Below are 23,045 nucleotides of genomic sequence, written 5' to 3' on the forward strand. Positions count from 1 at the left end.
ATCAGCTGCATTGTTTTCTTGTATTGTGTATTTGTGACCCACTCCCTTCCTTGCAGCTTTTGGAGCTTGAATGAATTCAAGGAAATAAGTTGTCACGCGTTTGTTCTGCTTCTGAATTCTCAGAAGGCTCTTAGCGAGAAAAGAAAACAACGGTAATATGTCTTAGCTCATAGGGCTACTACAGTTGGGCTGCAGAGCACGAGGTCGCAGGATCGAATCATGGCCATGGCGGCCGCATTTCAATGGAGGCGAAATGCGAAAACACCCGTGTACTTAGATTTAGGTGCACGATAAAGAACCCCAGGTGGTCAAAATTTCTGGAGTCCTCCACTACGGCGTGCCTCATAATCAGAAAGTGGTTATGACACGTAAAAACCCATAATTTAATTTTTTAGGGCCACTATAGGTTCCAACACTATCCGATGATTCCGTTGCGCGTAATAATAAATTGGATTAAATGCGTCTACAAAAGCAGCACCTCAGCTATGGCAGACGCGTCAGTGGCGCGCTCCTAATTACTTAAGTACACCAGGATACACCAGATTCAATTCATGAAATTCTCGATGCGCAGACGTTTTCGAGCTTATGCTACCCTGAGCATCTGCCTCTATGGCCGGAGATCCAACCGCGGCTTAGTGTTAAACAGGACGAGGCCACAGCCAGCGATACCTTAAGGCACACTCAAGAAAGGAACTAAAGTAGCTTACACTGATAAAGTATTCTTAGGGAACTACACTTTTGACGATTTGGCTAAAATAGGTTGATTATTACAGCAAAAAATAACGGTAGATTTTTTATTCCTAACTCACGGTCTCGTTGGTCACGTGGGTCACGCGTTCTCTGCCTGTGTCTTGCCGGGCGTAGTATGCTGCAAACAACGTAGTCAAAGGTGAACAGCTACGTGAGCGTTAACGCAAAGCGTGGCATAATACTTTCAAGATTGAACAAGAACGTTAGCGTTCTCTCGTGCGTGCTTGGACATAAAATAAATGTGCAAACACCGTGTGTCCGTTAGCGTATAGCATTTGTTAAAAACATTCAACTAAAGCTTTACCTGACGTTGATTCCAACAAGGGCATTGGATCTGCCGTAATTTTCTTTTATACAGCATGTATTGATTTCTTCGTTTCGTTTTAGATAACGCGCGAGTCTGGAATAGTGACGTTCACTAAACACGCTGCTGATCTTTTCGCACTGTCACTACAATTGGTACATTTGGGTGCCTGCAAGAAAACTTCGCGTAAAGGCTTGGCTCGTCTGTTTAAAATAAATGTTTGCAACCTTGCGTATTTGATGCTGCCGGCTCTCAGCAAAATTCCTTTATTCGCAGGACCAAGACCCTTTCAGCCTCGGCAGAACCGTGATCGAAGCTGCATCAGAGAATTTGAGGCTCCGGTATTTCTTGATTCCTTACCTGTATACGCTGTTCTACAGGAGCCATGTCTACGGGGAGACGGTGGCCCGACCTCTCTTCTTTGAGTAAGCGAAAAATGATCAAACACTTTCATTTTGAAGACCCGAACTTCTCGAAGTTCTGCTGCTGCCGTTAGAATTCATGAATTAAGATACAAAATCATCGATCACAACTGTTCTGACTGTTAACAGTCGTTATTAGCCAAATTCCAGTATATAATTTGTTGCTATTTCTACCTCGGTTTGTGTGCGCTGTGTCCTGGAAGGCTTACACGATCATTTAATAAAGAAAATTAAAAATATTTTAATAACGCGTTATTAAACGCTCCCTAGATCACCATCGCTTTGCACCTATAGCCAACAGTTTATGAAAAGCACCGGTCAAAGAATTTCACGCCTGCTGCTGTTTTGCCTTGTCGGGACACATATTTTGACACATATTTTGATGTAATTGTAGCTTCGTAGCACCAGTTCTTTATGCCGAGTTTAGAGGAAAGAGCACAGTTGCCAAACTTTGGATATTCTGTTGCTTGCAGATTCCCGGACGATCCCCAAACTTACGACATCGACGAACAGTTCATGTGGGGATCGGCCTTTCTGTTCAGTCCGGCACTGTACCAGGTAAGCGGCGGGTTCCATACTAATCTGTTTCGACATCAGCGAGAGCAGTACGCGCGTCATCAGGGTGCCGTAAAAAAGTTCAGCAGTCATTTATTTTTCGCTTGCAACGTCACAAGTTGACGATCACGTGCCACAGCGTTGAATTTCTTTTGTTTTATCAAGTCGGACGCTCTCCGTTCTAAACATTCAAGCGTAGCAAGAGTAGTGGCAGCTATAGCAAAGCATGTCGAGATTTCGAATCATTCAGGAAATGGGTTTGCAGTTAAAAGCAAGAAAGCAGATAGAATTCATAGTAAAGTAAATAACTCGCCCACATTTCCAACTACTAAAGACAGCCGATGAAAATATACGGAAAATAGAAAAGGAGTAAGTACAACAGGAGCCGACCGACAGTAGGTAGCACAACAAACACGCTGAACCGCAAGGCGGCTGGAAAGCAACGAATTCGGCAAACCTCCATGGTTAGGGCCTACGGAAGGAGTGCTTTACAGCGTTTCAAGGCAGTGCTCGCATAGCTTTAACGAGCGAAGGTATCAACCATGTGGCCATCTGTGCACGAACTACCGGCACAATGTAAGAAGCGCAAGCTAACGCAGCGAGGATTACGCTGCAAGTGTGAATGCGAAACTGCGAAACTTTTTGTGATCTTGCATGTGAGGAAAAACGAAATGCAGTGTTTACTCCCTACATGATCCATTGATTTCCAGCTTCAAGATATTCGATGCCTTCTGAATGGAAACTGCTTATGCTTTGAATTGTACGTTAGTGTCGTAGGGGGACTCGCAGAAAAGAACAGAGAAGCACTTCGATAGAGAGGCTACACAGACGGAAACTATGGAATTTTAATCTTCAAAGATATTTCGCCAAAATCAACCGATCTATGATTGATAATCAAGCTTCATTGGTGCCCGCTTAGGTTAGCCGTATAATGCCCAGTTGGTCTTCTATGCAACCAACTCTAGGTGCTGCGCGAGAGAGACAAGACAGACCGACCACGACGCAGAAAGCCATTGCAGCGCTGCCGGAGCGCGTCGCTGGAGTTTGAGTCGCGCGTTGATCTCGCTGTGTGTGGCCCGTGTTCTAGAGAGCACAGAGCGTCGGCGCGATTCGATGACGCCACCCATAAAAGCTTTAACTGCAGAGCTTTTCTTTTTCTTGACAGGTAATCTTGAATGTGTTTAAAGGGTTTCTTTAAGCATGGATACAAGTGCGTGTGCTGCTTCGTCGAGCGTTTGCACAGATCGTTACCCGAGTTTCTTGGAACTTCTGCGCAGGGACAAACCGAAGTCAAGGCCTATGTGCCCGCCGGTCTTTGGTACGACCTGCGCTACGGGATCGCCGTGAAGGTCGAGAGCGGCACCCACCTTACTTTCCCTGCCGCTCTGAGCGACCCGATGAACATCCTCGTTCGCGGGGGACACATCTTCCCAGTGGCGACGAACACCACGACTACAAAGGATCAGTAAGAACATCTCAGACGCCCACATAATGGCTTTATATTAATTTTGGGTAAAAAGCATTTTGCAAGCCGCCAGAGTACTAGTACACCCTAGCTGGAGGAAAGCTTATCGACATGAAATAGTTGCCCGAAATAAACTTCAAACATCACAATCTCGTCTAGGCGTCGCCACTGGATGGATGGATGGATGGATGAGGGATGTTATGACCGTCCCCTTTTGAACGGGGCGGTGGGTTGCGCCACCAAGCTCTTGAAATTATACTGCCTAATGCCCTACCGAGGTTAAAAAAGAAAAAGAAAGAAAGAAAGAACACTATGAAGTCCTACAACCGAATTTTCTGACCCCCTATTGCAAACTTTACTTTTGTACGTCTCCGTCTTTTGTCGTTTCCCTACTTTTCTTCCACCAACCTTATAGCTCTGTTCGAGGTCATTACCTTCGACCATGTCTTGAGAGAAGTACCTGTACTGTTTACTTATGATAGTTCCCACGCTCCACGTTCTGTTTCAGTAGCAGAAGATTTCTTGGGTGGTGGTGGGCTTGCAGCTTTACACGCTCTAGTGGGGCAGTTGGGTGCCAGAGAAATATGCCCCGCTGCCTGGCAGGCAACACAAAATGGTGTCTCTTCCCATGGGCTATCTTACTTATGCATTCGACCTCAGGGACGACATACTGCCGGCGAAGGGCAGAACTTGGCCATGTGAACCAGCCCGTGACACTGGAAGCATGCCATGGCCCTAGGTCGGTGGTCGTACATTGGGACGATTTCGTAGTTCAAGGAGGGTCTTCCAGGAGGATGTGGCGTATCAAACGGGACCAGAAGCATCTGTGTCTTCCCTATGAATCGAAATCTCAGAATGTTAGCAGATTCGCAGCGAATGTGATTGGCGGTGTATTCATCCATGTGCTTCAGTCGAATTTTTACGACCCCCTTGATAGTGACTTCAGCAGCTTGTTTTGCATCCACTATTTCAACAGGAATCCTACACGCCTCACCTGAAGTTCCCAGGGTTAGTGTGAGCACACGCTGTACCTGCAAATTTTTTCAAGTGCTTTTGATCCTAAATGCAAAGTCTGACTTCATTGGCTTTAGGCATGTAAATAAATGCCGCATGTTCGGCTGCAACGCTAGTAGATGCAGTTTGTCCTGTGAGGCGGGTAATGGTTGACTTTGGGACCTCTTCTACAGACGTTCGATTAAGTGGCCTGACGAGCACGAAAAAGTGAGGCCTACTCAGCCGCTCCGATCTCAGTTCGCCCTTAAGTCTTTGCGTCGTGTATGTACGGTAGTTGACCGGGTTCCACTCTGATGTGTCACCATCGTCGTGCGCTATGTTGTCCTCCAGGCTCGTAGTCGTGAGCGGCGTCGCCGTCATGGACGCCAGGTCGGCCGCCTCCGCGTCCACCTCAAATACCGGGCGCGTTCCCGGCCACGTTGAGTTGGCGATCTGATGTTCCACGGTGATCTCATCCATATGAGAAGCCATGGTTAAATCCGTGGGACGTTTTCATTGCTGAATTGGTCCTACGATGGGTAGAGGGGCGTTTATCGAGTCCATGATGTAGTAGGGCTATCCGAAGCCGCCAGCTTGCCCAGTCGTACTCGAGTGCGGCAAGACCCAACCCGTCGATTCGGAGCGCAAGTCATTGATCGTTGAAGAAATGGCCCGGATAACGGTCGAAAAAGAGCCCTGTCCACTCACTCTGTAGGGTTTCATGGTCTGGTGCACCAATATTCGCAAGTGCATTGTGAGAATATTCGCTGGAACGCTGAAAAAGACACACAAAGGCCATACGGAGTACGTCTCATCCGACTGTGCCTTCGAAGCGCCCGCTCAATGCAGACAAAGCGCGCGAGAACACAGCGCACGCGAAGCCATTGTTTGAAATCTCAGCGCTGACACCCGTTTTTGCAAATGGGTTGCAAGCCCCAAGGGTAGCGTTGGCCTGGCGGCCTGGGGCACAACTGGAAGCATCCGAAGGTCCGGGCAAAGCATGAGTCGACTGCTAACAGAACAACTTGTTTATTCTAGCATCGCAAAAGAGCGGCCGGTCAGGTCGACCGAAGTGGAGAGACGGGAGAGCACGTTACTCAACAGAAGAAATCGGAGCCTCTTTCGGCGTCCGGGAGCAGCTGCTTTTATACTCTCGCAGTTGAGGGCAAGAAGGAACGCTTCGTCAGAGGCACACGTGATGCGCCGCTTGGGCACGTTGAGACGAGTAGGTGACGCATCCGCCGGGCCGGCGCCGGTCAGACCTCCTCGCTTCACAGTTGGGGGAGCTCCTCTCCCCGGCTGCCGCGCTTTGACAAGCGTGGGCACCAACATGCACACACACACACGCGCGCACTTGAAGACACGTGGCATTGAAACATGCCTGGACGCGCTTGGCGGGGAGGCGTAGCGGCGGCGCCGAACGGGCCAAAATGTCCGCCGCTTTGAACGAAGCCCCGGCGTCCGTTGCATCCGCGCCGGCTGTACCGCGCGTCGTAGGCGAAACGTAACAGACCGCCCCGCCGTGGGAAGGAGATCCCGATGGTCAGGGGACTGCATCCGCTGTCCGGAGGGATGTCGCTCGATGATGCTCATAACCGAAGTCGGGCGTCCTTCGGCGTTTCTTGAGCGCAGCGCACAGAGAAGGCCTCGTTCTCTCGTTCAGGTACACACAGGACACTGCAAAATGACTTCGGGAGAGTTGACATTTTTGTTCTCGTTCCCGGCAAGCGTTAGAACTACGCCGAAACTCAACCGCTCAGCCAGCAAGCACGGCACAACCCTCACTAAGCCCTGCCAGGCTCTTTCCCCTTTTATACCACTGCCTAGTTCCTTACAGTAGTCTAGCAGCACTCAGAACGCGTCCACAAATTGGAAAATTGCACTAGAAAGCTCGTCATCACTTTGAAATACTACACAAAAGCAATATGTTAAAAATCCTGCCTCAGGAAGAAAAACATCAGTAACAAACAACTCTGAGACTGATTCCTACGTTAGGGGCTTCGACTTAAGCCATCGGCGTTACCGTTGAGACTCCCCTTTTTGTAACGCACCTCACAGGAATTTTGTTGCAAAGCGAGGCTCCAGCGCAGGAGGCGGCCATTTGTGGAAGAGATGGTCTGCAGCCATTGGAGAGGGCAGTGATCCGTCTCGAAGCATGCGAAGCGGAGATCGCAGCGAGCGACCGTACACTAGCTCAGCTGGCGAAAACCCCGTAGCCGCATGCGGCGCGGTCTTTAATGCAAACATCACTCCAGGCAGACGCAGCTCCCAGTCAGTTGCTTGTTCAAACCACAATGCTCTCAACACGCGCTTCATGACGGAGTGGAGCTTCTCAACGGGATTCGACTGTGGGTGGTACACTGAGCTGTGTAACAGCTTTACCCTACACCTTTCGAGAAAAGTTGTCGTCAAAGCGCTAGTAAACACTGTGCCCTGATCTGATTGGATTTCCGCAGGAAAACCAACTCGCGCAAATATGGACAGTAGTGCATTGACTATCTCAACTGAGCTGAGTTCTTTAAGCGGCACTGCTTCAGGGAACTTTGTCGCTGGGCAGATCACAGTCAAAATGTGTCTGTACCCCGTGGCTGTTACCGGCAGAGGTCCCACTGTATCAATAACGAGCCGTCTAAAAGGCTCCGTAATGATAGGTACCAATCTCAACGGCGCCCTCGATTTGTCCCCTGGTTTGCCCACCCGCTGACAGGTGTCACATGTCCTCACGAAATGGTCTGCGTCCCGAAAACACCCTGGCCAATAGTACTCTTGCAAAAGACGGTCCTTAGTTTTCTTAACTCCTAGGTGTCCGGACCACGAACCCCCGTGCGACAAGCGCAACAGATCCTGACGGTAGCACTGAGGCACGATCAGCTGATCGAACTCCACTCGCCTGCGGTCTAGATACTTCCGGTACAGGACCCCACCTCTTTCCACAAAACAAGCATTTTTCTTGGCGATACCTTCCTTGACAATGCAGCGCACGTTTTCTAGGCTGCCATCCTTCTTTTGCTCGGCTATCAAAGCCGACCGGCTGACTTTTAGCAACCTATGAAGTCCGTCTGACGTAGGCGCGATGAGCAAATCTGCAGACAGCTCTTCTAACTTTCCCGTGTGGGGCATTTCCTCTCCAGTATCTGGTGCCTTCAACGCTACAGGCTCAATTTTATTCAGTTCGGGCGTGCTCTGAATATCAGCTTGCTGCGCCTCTGACCCTTTCTCATTGTTCGACAACGTCGGCCCCGCAACTACCGCCTTTGCAGCGAGCTCCCTAACCTTCGATCTGGTTAAGGCCTGAACGCTAGCCTCACCAAACAAAAGCCCCTTGTCGCGCAGGAGGTGATCGGACCTGTTCGAAAATAGGTACGGGTACTGGGGGGGCAGCATAGATGACACTGCGGCCTCCGTCTCAAGCGCTCCGAAAGGTCCTTCAATAAGCACTTTTGCTACGGGCAGACACACGCTATGAGCTTCTACGGCTTGCTTGATCCATGCGCACTCGCCCGTGAACATATCGGGTTCTACGTAAGAGGGGTGAACTACATCCACCGTAGCTGCGGAATCGCGAAGCACTCGGCACTCTTTCCCGTTCACGAGGAGGTCTCGCATGTAAGGCTCGAGAAGCTTCATGTTCTCGTCAGTGCTGCATAATGACAAAAACACGACTTTTGTTTTTGTTTCCGGACACTGCGCCGAAAAGTGACCCGGCTTCTGGCACGTATAACACACGCGCGCTTGCCTCGTCTCGAACCGCTTTCTGCGTTCGGCTTCGGCTGCCGCCGTCTCCTTAGGTTCGGTCGGACTGCTTTCACTCGCATCCGCACTACGTGTGTTCCCCTTTGCTCTCATGGGTGTGAACTTCGGCCTCTCAAACTTGGAGCCAAATTCACCCTTTTGACCGTCCTTAGCTCCGCGAGCCCGACGCGTCACAAACTCCTCGGCTAGCTCAGCGGCTTTAGCAACCGTACTAACGTCTGGCCTATCCAAGACCCAGTACCGCACGTTCTCAGGTAACCGACTATAAAACTGTTCCAGCCCGAAACACTGCAGAACTTTCTCGTGGTCACCAAACGCTTTCTCTTCTTTGAGCCACTCCTGCATGTTTGACATAAGCCTGTAGGCAAACTCTGTATATGACTCACTTCTGCCTTTCTCATTTTCCCGAAACTTCCGACGGAACGCCTCCGCTGACAGCCTGTACTTTTTTAGCAGACTCGATTTCACTTTGTCGAAATCCTCTGCCTCCTCTCTCTTCAAGCGAGCGACTACGTCGGCCGCCTCGCCGGGTAACAAAGTGAGCAAGCGCTGTGGCCACGTTTCCCGAGAGAACCCCTGCTTCTCGCACGTTCGCTCGAAGTTAACCAGGAACAAACCAATGTCCTCTACAAAGCTTAAACGGCCGCATCAGGTCAGTCATTTTGAACAATACTCGTTCTCCTGCACCGTGTGCCTGACTTCCATTACGAGCGCGTTCCATCTCTATCTCGAGACGCTTCATTTCCAAAGCGTGTTGACGGTCGCGCTCTTGTTGCTCTCGCTCTTTCTGTTCTTTAAGTTCGCGCTCCTGTTTCTCTTTCTGTTCTTTAAGTTCGCGCTCCTGTTTCTCTTTTTGCTCTTTAAGTTCGCGCTCCTGCCTTTTTGACCTCTCCTCAATAGTCTCAAGGCATTCCGACAGCTCGTCATCCTCAGCCTCTAACTCAAAAATAGCCCTTAGCAGTTCTGGTTTTCTGAGTTTGTCTGAGACATCCAGACCCAGCTCTCTTGCAAGCTCCAGCAATTTCGGTTTGCGCAAAGACTTCAAATCCATGGCTGCTCTGAATGCTGCTTTCTCTACTGCCTACTATTGTCTTGCCGCAAACTAACCCGGCAGCAACGACAACCACAATTACCAGCTCTGTTTCTGACACTAACAAAAGCCTGGCAAAACTCGGAAGAAGAAAGTCCCGCACTCACCAAACCTCGCAGCCAAGAATTCAGCGCAGTCGTTCCGCTGCAGGCAACCAGTCATCACACAGGGCTCGTTGCACTGCTCCCGGATGGTCGTTGTGCTGCTCAGCATACAGTCAACTGCATATCTTCGCTGCTGGCCTCCGTTGTCGCGATCTCACCGCTGGCAGACAGTTGTTGGAAATCTCAGCGCTGACACCCGTTGTTGCAAATGGGTTGCAAGCCCCAAGGGTAGCGTTGGCCTGGCGGCCTGGGGCACAACTGGAAGCATCCGAAGGTCCGGGCAAAGCATGAGTCGACTGCTAACAGAACAACTTGTTTATTCTAGCATCGCAAAAGAGCGGCCGGTCAGGTCGACCGAAGTGGAGAGACGGGAGAGCACGTTACTCAACAGAAGAAATCGGAGCCTCTTTCGGCGTCCGGGAGCAGCTGCTTTTATACTCTCGCAGTTGAGGGCAAGAAGGAACGCTTCGTCAGAGGCACACGTGATGCGCCGCTTGGGCACGTTGAGACGAGTAGGTGACGCATCCGCCTGGCCGGCGCCGATGAGACCTCCTCGCTTCACAGTTGGGGGAGCTCCTCTCCCCGGCTGCCGCGCTTTGACAAGTGTGGGCACCAACATGCACACACACACACACGCGCACTTGAAGACACGTGGCATTGAAACATGCCTGGACGCGCTTGGCGGGGAGGCGTAGCGGCGGCGCCGAACGGGCCAAAATGTCCGCCGCTTTGAACAAAGCCCCGGCGTCCGTTGCATCCGCGCCGGCTGTACCGCGCGTCGTAGGCGAAACGTAACACCATCAGTTATATCGGGTCGCCTAGCCTTCGAACACGTGAGCAGCGGCCCGAGCGCGTGTCTTTGACCAAGTTATATTTTTTATAAGGCATGACTCTACGGTCGCGGCTGAAAGTTTCCTGACGACAAAGTCGTTCAAGGACGCCTTGCAATGAGACATGTAAGGCTTTCGCCTTAATAAAGTGTCTTCTCGCGCTCCCGCCGACGCGCCACTGTACGTTATATCTCGTCGGCTGCATGTTATCTCTCGGCTGCGCGCTTACTCTGCTCGTTACTCCCGGCGTGCTCATACGCGCTGCGCGTGCTCTCGCTCGTCACTTGGTGGGTGAACGGCAGATATAAAACGAATGATAAATTATCATTGTGTCGGCGACGGCTACGAGCAATTATATGTGCAGTGGCTTGCAAAAGCTTGAAGATAATTAACCAAGTGTTTTATGATGAAGAGTACGCGACTGCCAATTGTATAAACTACTGCGGTTGATGTTCTGTCACGCGGCCGCCTCACAGGCTCGCAAACCACTGGCAGAATTTCCAGAAAATGCCCATGATATTTGCCCGTTGGGTTGCTGCCCAAAACATGTTATTGTTTTCACTACACTACCCTTTTCTCCACTACCCACTTGACCGTGACAGCATTTCTCATCAGCTGGTGCTGCAGCGCGCGTCTTCCCGAGAGGGAACAAAGTTGCGTGAACACGCCCGTATGTACGAAGCTTACTGAACTTTATCGCTGTGTACGTAACTGCCGCTCGATTTATCACAAGATGTGTATCAAAAGAAGGCACGCGAACGGACGCGATTCGACTCTGTACAGCGATGCGCTAGTCTCATCTGTGAATTTCTCTTAAACAAGCATGCAGTGTCACGGGCTGCTCTCAGTGTTTCGTGTTTTCAAGGCTGGTGCGGCACTGAGCGACACGCGAATACTGTGTGCCAGCTTACGGGATGAGGAGGCCACGCTTGCCGAAGTTTAAACACAAACACCGACGGCACGCACTGCAACGCAAACGGTCCTGTGGTTGCGCCGACCGGAAAGGAGGCGACCAGTGACGTTGGAATTTGTCAGCGAGGGAAGCAATCAGAGCATGTGTCGCGTGCGGAAACTTGTCTCGTCTACACCGAACGCTCAGGGAGTTCCGCACGCGTTGTGATCGTATATTATACAGACAACCCTAATCACAATACACAGCCTTTACCACCCAAACCTAACGTTTATGAAGCCTCTTAAAAGAAATTTAACCTTCTAAAGTGGCGTTTCGCTAATTGTTGTGCGCTTTACAGGCGGCAGATGCCTATGTCCTTGTATGTGGCTCTTGGCAAGGATGGTACTGCAAAAGGAGAACTCTTCTGGGATGACGGGGACTCTCTAGGTGAGATATTAGCCTGTTGCCTCTTAGCACGTTGCCAAAATTGTTTCTCGCGAGACGTGAACGCTTATAGCATCAGAGACGAAATGCACTTCAACGGCCTAAGAGTACACAAATTAACGAACATTTCAAATCGTGTTCCTTCCTGCTCACCTCGCCACTCGTGAGTTCACACTCTAAAGCAAGTATACAATCAGCGCATTAGCTTGATGGGAACGAGTGCGTGGCCATGGGCCTCGCAATCTCACCACTTTAGACAGCGTAATGGTCCAACATATCCACAATGTCGGGTCACGACGTAGTTCCAGTTACCATCTGACACTGGAAATCTCCGAAAATGTATATATTGCTATAAAATGCTTCTACGGTAAGGTCCCTCGCATGCTACAAGTAAGTCTTCAGAAGCTATTCGTGACTGGTGAAGCTCACTTCAACGCAAACAAGGTGAAAGAGTCGACATAGACACAACGCACGGAAGCGCTACAGTTATGTGACGTTCTTCCATTGCACGCATTGTCCTTCAGATGGCAAGTATGCTTCACAGTCGTGCGAAAGGCGCTCTTCTATGGTTGCAGACTCGAACTCCGGCATGTAGGGAAAGTCCACGATTCTATTTTTGTCCGATAAGTTCGTTATTGCGCAGCTCTTCTGGCGGACGCGTTCGAAGGGGGCGTAATGGTGGGCGGGGCTTTCTTTTTTTTTCACTGGTGTCTAAATGAGAACGACCAAAAGAGAGAAAGACCAAAAGAATAGGTTATTCCTTTCTCAGTAGTCAAACTATAGACTATACTCTGGCCGTTTCTAAGTATGTTTCTTTATAAACACCTAGTAAGAGAGGGCCGGCAATTCAGATATACTTGCAGCATCATCATTTGCATAGAAATACCTTAGTTCTATTCCGTTACAATATATGACCTCATCCCGAATTAGAAATGTACATACAGTAAGATTACATATATTTTTAGAAGATATCTGCCGAACCACATCGGCACAAAGCTCCTTCGGTATTATCACTAATATTACTGCCGCATATTTCCCAAGAAAGTAAGAACGTACCTAACGGCAGAATTTTTCTGAATCGTTGTTTCAGATACCATCGAAAAAGGAAAATACAACCTGTTCACATTTTCTACAAACTGGGCACGAAAGGTAAGCGTTCACTGAGCTTCCGTTCATGCAGAATAAATAACCAGCTCTATATGCCAATTGCTTCAACAGGTGGTAATTTCTGTGTCACCCGTGAGGAGCGGCTTCGACGAGAAGCCTGTCGTGGACATGGTTGGCGTAGCCGGTGTTTCGCAGGAGCCCAACAACGTCACCATCGGAACCAGAAGCCTGCAGTTCGTTTACAAAAGACCCGAGGTAAAGAAAGTTCTCACCCTGTGCCTAAAATTTAAAGGCTTTGTTTACAACAACAGTGCCATGAATTAAAATGCGAACGACGGGCAAATGCGCTTACGCATTACATTCACGCTATGTAGTTAAGCGCTTCGAATGGCTGCTTTTGCAGCCTAACTGTGGTTTTATCAGTGTCATCTCGTGGTTAGCACACGAACCACAGTTAAATTTGGTTGCACTGTACACGGTGAAGGCGCGCAAAAGAGAAAAGCTGAATCAGTTTAGGCTGATAAAGTATTAATTAGAAAGCCTATTTTAGTCAATTATGCGGTAACTATTTGATCAGCATAAGATAAAAAGAACGTCAAGCCCTTGTTTTTTCATTTGCGCTGACACGCCAACGCACTGGTGTCAATTCATTTTCTTGTATTTAGATTGACCGCTTTCAACATTTGCGGAGTTCAGTGCCAGAGTCATTTAGCATACGATGCAGTCGTATACAATATAACTAGGAATGAGCAGACACCACTAAAATTCCTGACGTCACCTTAAGCAGGCACAGGAACTTCAAGACTATATCGCGCTACGCGTCTTGTTTTCTGCGTATTTCCTCGGTTGTCAGGCCTCCTATCACAGTAAGAGTGACTTTGTTGGTACTCTATAAAGTCAATTTACTAATGCAGTGCAACTTAATTGTCTATTTAGCGTGCCTTTAAAGTCACCGTGACTTATAGTTCAATATTGTTTCAGTGTTTGCAGCGCACTTCGCGACGCCGAATTTAATACTACACTGATTTTTTTTTCAGCTACTCTTCATACTTAACGTCAACCAGCGCCTGGACCAAGCCTTCGAGATAAACTGGTCGTAGCGATACGTAACTCCACGAGCTGCAATTTCAATCCACGTTCGACGGATCTGTCAAACCTTGTACAACCGCACATATAAACCGCACAAATAAAATTCACAAGAGCGTCAACAGGAGTATGAACGCCCAATTAATAAGTGGTAGAAGCCTCGGGGGAACTTATCAATTGCTTTGAACGTTCCGAGCCCCTCATAGTTATCGAAGAATGGGGAACGAAAGAATCAGCTCCGTAAACCGCCCCCCCTCCCCCTTCCCTCCCTGCGCCTTGCTTCCACACCATGGCGTGCAGCAAACAGGCGAATTCACTATGTTGCGTTTCGCCTGCGACACGTGGTTTTGCCGGCGCGACTGCGGCAGGGCGGCAGACATTTTGGCCCGATCGTCGTCGCCGCAACACTCATCGGCAGGTGTTTCCAGGCGCGACTGCGGCGATGCCAAAGCAGGGACCACCCTCTCATTCCAGTCATTGTGCTCGAAACAGGCGATGCCAAAGCAGGGACCACCCTCTCATTCCAGTCATTGTGCCCGAAACAGGCGATGCCAAAGCAGGGACCATCCTCTCATTCCAGTCATTGTGCCCGAAACAGGCGATGCCAAAGCAGGGACCATCCTCTCATTACAGTCATTGTGCCCGACCGGCAGCGCTACAACAGGGTGCTACGAGATCGTGCTCGACAGGGTGCTACGAGATCGTGCTCGTCATGGTGCTACGGCATCGCTACGACAGTGTGCGTCACCATTAGCCCATTGTACATTCACGTGCTCGTCTTTTGAGGGGTTCCTTCTTGCCCTCAACTGCGAGAGTATAAAAACAGCTGCCCCCGGACGCAAAAGGGAGGGCTCCGATTTCTTCTGTTGAGTAAAGTGCTCTCCCGTCTCTCTACTTCGGTCAACCTGACCGCCAACTCTTTGCGATGTTAAAATAAACAAGTTGTTTCGTTGTTACCAGTCGACTCATGCTTTGCCGGGACCTTCGGATGCTTCCAGTTGTACCCCAGGCCGCCAGGCCAACGCTACCCTTGGGGCTTGCGACCCAGGTACAACCACGGGCGTCAGCGCCGAGTTCCCAACAGATCGTACCAGCAGGTGCGGATCCAAACATCTGGTTGGCAGCGGTGAGATCGCCTCCGACTTCAAACAACTGTCTGCCAGCGGTGAGATCGCGACAACGGAGGCCAGCAGCGAAGAGATGCAGTTGACTGTATGCTGAGCAGCTCAACGACGATCCGGGAGCAGTGCAACGAGCCCTGTGTGATGACTGGTTGCCTGCAGCGGAACGACTGCGCTGGACTCTTGGCTGCGAGGTTTGGTGAGTGCGGGACTTTCTTCTTCTGAGCTTTGCCAGGCTTTTGTTAGTGTCAGAAACAGAGCTGGTAATTGTGGTTGTCGTTGCTGCCGGGTTAGTTTGCGGCAAGACAATAGTAAGCAGTAGAGAAAGCAGCATTCAGAGCAGCCATGGATTTGAAGTCGTTGCGCAAACCGAAATTGTTGGAGCTTGCAAGAGAGTTGGGTCTGGATGTCTCAGACAAACTAAGAAAACCAGAACTGATAAAGGCTATTCTTGAGTTAGAGGCTGAGGATGACGAGCTGTCGGAATGCCTTGAGACCATTGAAGAGAGAGAGACTGCAAAAAGACAGGAGCGCGAACTTAAAGAGCAAAAAGAAAAAGAAGAGCGTGAACGTAAAGAACAGAAAGAGCGAGAGCAACAAGAGAAAAAAGAAGAGCGCGAACACGCTTTGGAAATGAAGCGTCTCGAGATAGAGATGGAACGCGCTCGTAATGGAAGTCAGGCACACGGTGCAGGAGAACGAGTATTGTTCAAAATGACTGACCTGATGCGGCCGTTTAAGCTTGGAGAGGACATTGGTTTGTTCCTGGTTAACTTTGAGCGAACGTGCGAGAAGCAGGGGTTCTCTCGGGAAACGTGGCCACAGCGCTTGCTCACTTTGTTACCCGGCGAGGCGGCCAACGTAGTCGCTCGCTTGGATAGAGAGGAAGCAGAGGATTTCGACAAAGTAAAATCGAGTCTGCTAAAAAAGTACCGGCTGTCTGCGGAGGCGTTCCGTCGGAAGTTTCGGGAAAATGAGAAAGGCAAAAGTGAGTCATATACAGAGTTTGCGTATAGGCTTATGTCGAACATGCAGGAGTGGCTCAAAGAAGAGAAAGCGTTTGGTGACCACGATAAAGTTCTGCAGTGTTTCGGGCTAGAACAGTTTTATAGTCGGTTACCGGAGAACGTGCGATACTGGGTCTTGGATAGGCCAGACGTTTGTACGGTGGCTAAAGCCGCTGAGCTAGCCGAGGAGTTTGTGACGCGTCGGGCTCGCGGAGCTAAGGACGGTCAAAAGGGTGAATTTGGCTCGAAGTTTGAGAGGCCGAAGTTCACACCCATGAGAGCAAAGGGGAACACGCGTAGTGCGGATGCGAGTGGAAGCAGTGCGACCGAACCTAAGGAGACGGCGGCAGCCGAAGCCGAACGCAGAAAGCGGTTCGAGATGAGGCAAGCGCGCGTTTGTTATACGTGCCAGAAGCCGGGTCACTTTTCGGCGCAGTGTCCGGAAACAACACCAAAAGTTGTTTTTTTTTCAATAGGCAGCACTGACGAGAACATGAAGCTTCTCGAGCCTTACATGCGAGACCTCCTCGTGAACGGGAAAGAGTGCCGAGTGCTTCGCGATTCCGCAGCAACGATGGATGTAGTTCACCCGTCTTACGTAGAACCCCATATGTTCACGGGCGAGTGCGCATGGATCAAGCAAGCCGTGGAAGCTCATAGCGTGTGTCTGCCGGTAGCAAAAGTGCTTATTGAAGGACCTTTCGGAGCGCTTGAGACGGAGGCGGCAGTGTCATCTATGCTGCCCCCCCAGTACCCGTACCTATTTTCAAACAGGTCCGATCACCTCCTGCGCGAGAAGGGGCTTTTGTTTGGTGAAGCTAGTGTTCAGGCCTTAACCAGATCGAAGGTTCGGGAGCTCTCTGCAAAGGCGGTAGTTGCGGGGCCGACGTTATCAAACAACGAAAAAGGGTCAGAGGCGCAGCAAGCTGATATTCAGAGCACGCCCGAACTGAATAAAATTGAGTCTGTAGCGTTGAAGGCGCCAGATACTGGAGAGGAAAATCCCGATTCGGGAAAGTTAGAAGAGCTATCTACTGATTTGCTCATCGCGCCTACGTCAGACGGACTTGATAGGTTGCTAAAAGTCAGCCGGTCGGCTTTGATAGCCGAGCAAAAAAAGGATGGCAGCCTGGAAAACGTGCGCTGCAATGTCAAAGAAGGTATCGCCAGGAAAACTGCGCGTTTTGTGGAAAGAGGTGGAGTCCTGTACCGGAAGTATCTAGACCGAAGAGGAGTGGAGTTCGATCAGCTGATCGTGCCTCAATGCTATCGTCAGGATCTGTTGCGCTTGTCGCATGGGGGTTCGTGGTCCGGACACCTAGGAGTTAAGAAAACTAAGGACCGTCTCTTGCAAGAGTACTATTGGCCAGGGTGTTTTCGGGACGCAGACCATTTCGTGAGGACATGTGACACTTGTCAGCGGGTGGGCAAACCAGGGGACAAATCGAGGGCGCCGTTGAAATTGGTACCTATCATTACGGAGCCTTTTAGACGGCTCGTTATTGATACTGTGGGACCTCTGCCGGTAACAGCCACGGGGTACAGACACATTTTGACTGTGATCTGCCCAGCGACAAAGTTCCCTGAAGCAGTGCCGCTTAAAGAACTCAGCTCAGTTGAGATAGTTAATGCACTACTGTCCATATTTGCGCGAGTTGGTTTTCCTGCGGAAATCCAATCAGATCAGGGCACAGTGTTTACTAGCGCTTTGACGACAACTTTTCTCGAAAGGTGTGGGGTAAAGCTGCTACACAGCTCAGTGTACCACCCACAGTCGAATTCCGTTGAGAAGCTCCACTCCGTCATGAAGCGCGTGTTGAGAGCGTTGTGTTTTGAACATCGAACTGACTGGGAGCTGTGTCTGCCTGGGGTGATGTTTGCTTTAAGGACCGCGCCGCATGCGGCTACGGGGTTTTCGCCAGCTGAACTGGTGTACGGTCGCTCGCTTCGATCTCCGCTTCGCCTGCTTCGAGAATCATGGGAAGGTAGGGGCGACGACCCAGTCGTGGTGGAGTACGTGCTTAAGCTCCTCGAACGCTTAAGAAGGGCACAGGAGTTGTCAGGTGAAGCAATGACAAAGGCCCAGCAGAGGGCCAAGGTTTATTATGATCGGACAGCCAGGGCCCGTCGTTTTGAGGTTGGCGATGAGGTCATGATATTGCGCACATCGCTAAACAACAAACTAGACGTGCAGTGGGAGGGCCCAGCGCGAATTGTTCAGAAACTGTCGGACGTTAACTACGTGGTAAGTCTGCCAGGAAAGCGGAAAGCACAGCAAGTTTACCACTGTAATCTGCTCAAACCTTATAGACAAAGGGAAGCAGTGGTGTGCATGATGGTAAACGTTCCTGAAGAGCTTCCGGTCGAGCTTCCGGGACTAGGCTCAGTGACGAACAGGGAAGACACCGGTCAAGTCATTAGTGACCTTATCAGTAAAGCACCGCTGTCGCCTGAGCAGAAAACCGAACTACACCAGCTATTACAAGAGTTTCAAGGTCTGTTCTCTGAGAGGCCTGGTAGGACTTCGGTACTTACTCATGATATAGAACTTACCTCCCCAGAGCCAGTACGATCCAAGGCGTATCGGGTGTCACCCCGCCAGAGCGATATTATGGAGGCTGAGGTAAAGAAAATGCTACAGCTCGGTGTTATTGAGGCAGGTGAGAGTGATTATACCTCCCCTTTGATTTTAGTTGAGGTACCGGGCAAGGAACCTCGTCCTTGCGTCGACTACCGCAGGCTTAATTCCATCACTAAGGATCAAATTTATCCGATCCCTAACATCGAGGAGCGCCTTGAGAAAGTTAGTAGCGCTCAGTTTATTTCCACCCTAGATCTTGTCAGGGGTTATTGGCAGGTTCCATTTACAGAAGAGGCTAGTAGGTATGCGGCGTTCATTTCACCAATGGGAACATTCCGTCCTAAAGTGTTGAGTTTTGGTTTGAAGAACGCGCCATACTGTTTTTCAAGTCTCATGGATAAAGTGTTGCGGGGACAGCAAGAATTCGCTTTACCGTATCTAGACGACGTAGCGATATTCTCCGCATCCTGGTCTGAGCATATGACACACTTGCGGGCAGTGCTAACCCGCCTGCGCGAAGCAGGCTTGACAGTAAAGGCTCCTAAGTGCCAGTTAGCACAGGCCGAGGTTGTCTACCTCGGTCACGTGATTGGTCAGGGTCGTCGCCGCCCCTCTGACATAAAAGTGGCCGCTGTGCGAGACTTTCCGCAACCGCGCACCAAGACCGATATTCGGTCGTTCTTGGGTGTCGCCGGCTACTATCAGAGGTACATCCCTAGGTACTCTGATATCGCGGCTCCCCTGACGGATGCTCTAAGAAAGACAGAGCCTCAAACAGTCGTCTGGGACGAGACAAAGGAAAGAGCTTTTAGCGCCCTAAAGAGTGCCCTAACAAGCCAGCCTGTGCTACGATCGCCAGACTATACAAAAGGGTTCATTGTTCAGTGCGATGCTAGTGAGCGAGGCATGGGCGTTGTACTGTGCCAACGGGAAAATGGAGAAGTAGAACACCCCGTCCTGTATGCTAGTCGTAAGCTGTCCAGTCGTGAGCAGGCGTATAGCGCCACCGAGAAAGAGTGTGCGTGTCTCGTGTGGGCCGTTCAGAAATTGTCATGCTATCTAGCCGGCTCGAGGTTTATCATTGAGACGGATCACTGCCCTCTCCAATGGCTGCAGACCATCTCTCCCAAAAATGGCCGCCTCCTGCGCTGGAGCCTCGCTTTACAACAATATTCCTTTGTGGTGCGTTACAAAAAGGGGAGTCTCAACGGTAACGCCGATGGCTTAAGTCGAAGCCCCTAACGTAGGAATCAGCCTCAAAATTGTTGGTTACTGATGTTTTTCTTCCTGAGGCAGGATTTTTTTTTAACATATTGCTTTTGTTTAGTGTTTCAAAGTGATGATATGCTTTCTAGTGCAATTTTTCAATTTGTGGACGCGTTCTGAGTGATGCTAGACTACTGTAACGAACTAGGCAGTGGTATAAAAAGGGGAAAGAGCCTGGCAGGGCTTAGTGAGGGTTGTGCCGTGCTTGCGGACTGAGCGGTTGAGTTTCAGCGTAGTTCTAACGCTTGCCGGGAACGAGAACAAAAATGTGAACTCTCCCGAAGTCACTTTGCAGTGTCCCGTGCGAACCTGAACGAGAGAACGAGGCCTTCTCTGTGCGCTGCGCTCAAGAAACGTCGAGGGACGCCCGACTTCGGTTATGAGCATCATCGAGCGACATCCCTCCGGCCAGCGGATGCAGTCCCCTGTCCATCGGGATCTCCTTCCCCCGGCGGGGCGGTCTGTTGCGTTTCGCCTGCGACACGTGGTTTTGCCGGCGCGACTGCGGCAGGGCGGCAGATATTTTGGCCCGATCGTCGTCGCCGCAACACTCATCGGCAGGTGTTTCCAGGCGCGACTGCGGCGATGCCAAAGCAGGGACCACCCTCTCATTCCAGTCATTGTGCCCGAAACAGGCGATGCCAAAGCAGGGACCACCCTCTCATTCCAGTCATTGTGCCCGAAACAGGCGATGCCAAAGCAGGGACCATCCTCTCATTCCAGTCATTGTGCCCGAAACAGGCGATGCCAAAGCAGGGACCATCCTCTCATTACAGTCATTGTGCCCGACCGGCAGCGCTACAACAGGGTGCTACGAGATCGTGCTCGACAGGGTGCTACGAGATCGTGCTCGTCATGGTGCTACGGCATCGCTACGACAGTGTGCGTCACCATTAGCCCATTGTACATTCACGTGCTCGTCTTTTGAGGGGTTCCTTCTTGCCCTCAACTGCGAGAGTATAAAAACAGCTGCCCCCGGACGCAAAAGGGAGGGCTCCGATTTCTTCTGTTGAGTAAAGTGCTCTCCCGTCTCTCTACTTCGGTCAACCTGACCGCCAACTCTTTGCGATGTTAAAATAAACAAGTTGTTTCGTTGTTACCAGTCGACTCATGCTTTGCCGGGACCTTCGGATGCTTCCAGTTGTACCCCAGGCCGCCAGGCCAACGCTACCCTTGGGGCTTGCGACCCAGGTACAACCACGGGCGTCAGCGCCGAGTTCCCAACAGATCGTACCAGCAGGTGCGGATCCAAACAACTACTATTCCGATGTTCACTGCAAGTGTACAAAACAGAAGTCGGGGGAAACTGCTTCACCTGCCATTCTTGGAGCTCGAGCGGCTATTGAGAAAGCAGGTGAGCACTGTCATTCTCCTTGCTGAAATCGGCAAGCTGTCGCGCTGCTGAATGCATGTACTCGACGCCCGCAAAGGACGGACGCTTATCTACGCGCAGGCTTCTTTGCGGAGGCCTGCAAGCGCGGAAATTCCTCTTGTATTGCATTTGCGGTACTCATGTTTGGTATACTCAAATGCGAGTCTGGGGAAAGTATGAAAATTTCGCTTAAAAGGTTTCTTAGGTTTTAAACGCCCCATGTCTGAAGTCCTCCTTCATTGAAGCTGCTCCGATGCGGATAAAAAAAAGACATTGCGAGCAGAATCCCTCCGAAGGAGAGGTAACCACACATGTGCAAAAAAAAAAAAAAAAACCGACATGAAGAACGGACATTTCTCCCGGCCCTTTATTTTCTTCATTATTGTTTCCTCAGGCGTTTTCTTCAAACTCTTTATTTTCATGACTCCGTATCACCCAATTCCAGGCCATTACTCCAGTTAGAAACGAAGTGCAGCGCGAAGGACAAGGACTGATGGAGACGACACATACTGCGCTGACTTCCAACCGAGTATTTTATTGCCGTTGCCAAATCGTGTGTACACACCCGAGGGGGCACCACAGAAAATGACGAGCGGAAAAAAGGGGTGCTCTAGCAGCAAGTCATTTGTGCTGTTAGAGTACCCCTTTTGTCCGCTTTTTTACCCCTTTTGTCCGAAATACTTCGAAATTCCCTTCCTAAAGTTAGCCATTTCTATAAACAATAACAATATTCTCTCCTTTGGTGCATCTACATTGGGCTTTAGCCACAGGAACGTATGCAGAGCCGTATGCGACTTCCTTGGTGACACAAGGAGAACACCTAGCTAATTTACTGATTTATTATCTATTATATTAGAAAATTTCAATTTACGTTAGTTTAATAATTGATTATTTAATAATTTACACAATTCTAAAAAATTTGATTGAAATTTAACCTTCTAGCTTGATCTCCTTTCAAAAATTTTCCTATAACCGTTTTCCGTTTAATCGCCGGCTTCTTGGCCAATCCCCCGTAGTGGGTACGTGCCATCGCATAGCAAGCAAGAAAGCAAGCAGGCATTCAAGCAGGCAAGCAAGCAGGAAAGCAGGCAAGCAGGCAAGCAACAAAGGTAATGTAGCAACCCAGTCGCGGTGCTGGGCGGAAATGTACATGGGCAGCATGCCGGTTATGGGGCGATTCAACCGTTCGGTGAGGCCATTTGTCTGAGGGTGATAGCGGTGGTGGCCTTGTGTTTCGTGGAACATGGGCGGAGAAGGTCATCGATGACATCATCATCATCACATCTTATTCGACATAGCTCAGTCAGATAATCCTGTAGGCGGCGAGTCTACCTTACCGCGAAGTCCAGCCCAGAGGGCCTTACGTGCCTAAAACCTCCTTTGATTTATCCGCCAATGGAGGGTTTTGCTGGTCACCATAGATAGCGCAATATACTGTCAATTCTCAGTGGTCCTACCATCGCAGTTCCGGAATCTCGCGTATGCATGCTGCTTTGAACGCGTCTAAGAACCGGATATATTTTCGGCAAATTTGAACAGCAGTTAAAACGTGCGTGAAGAAAAAAAGAAGGAAGAAAAAGGAAAAAAAAAGGTTTCAGGGCTTACCGAGAAGCTCCGAGTCGCGTATACGCGGAGATACACCTGTTCGCTTATTGTTGTGTCTGCCTGCCCCAGCCGTCTGCTTAAGGCCGTTTTCTGGTGGTCGTTTGCATATATATACCGAAACTTCCGCTCCCAAATAAAAGTGGCGAGATGGGCCGCTAGAACAATATGGTTCTGTTCCACGCGTAAAGCAGACGACCTTGACAGCGCCTAGGTGTCTTCGAACTTTCTACAGGTTTGGACAGCGCTTACACCAGAGCTTATGAAAAGAAAGAGGTAGCGGAACGGGCCCGTTAGCTTA

The 23,045-nt window shown here is 50.1% G+C and overlaps 1 protein-coding gene across 1 annotated transcript in view; it reads left to right on the forward strand.

The window, feature by feature from the left end:
- LOC142578881 (lysosomal alpha-glucosidase-like) overlaps positions 1–13,920 on the forward strand; it is a 47,721-nt gene extending 33,801 nt beyond the window's left edge. The window contains exons 14-20 of the mRNA XM_075688552.1: positions 1,331–1,479; positions 1,950–2,034; positions 3,309–3,496; positions 11,517–11,605; positions 12,693–12,751; positions 12,821–12,964; positions 13,747–13,920. Coding sequence (XP_075544667.1) covers positions 1,331–1,479; positions 1,950–2,034; positions 3,309–3,496; positions 11,517–11,605; positions 12,693–12,751; positions 12,821–12,964; positions 13,747–13,809 — 777 coding nt within the window. The 3' untranslated portion in view covers positions 13,810–13,920. The remainder of the gene's footprint in view (positions 1–1,330; positions 1,480–1,949; positions 2,035–3,308; positions 3,497–11,516; positions 11,606–12,692; positions 12,752–12,820; positions 12,965–13,746) is intronic.
- The last annotated feature ends 9,125 nt before the right edge of the window (positions 13,921–23,045 follow it).

This window comes from Dermacentor variabilis, chromosome 4 (assembly GCF_050947875.1).
Source record: "Dermacentor variabilis isolate Ectoservices chromosome 4, ASM5094787v1, whole genome shotgun sequence".
NCBI lineage: Eukaryota > Metazoa > Arthropoda > Arachnida > Ixodida > Ixodidae > Dermacentor > Dermacentor variabilis.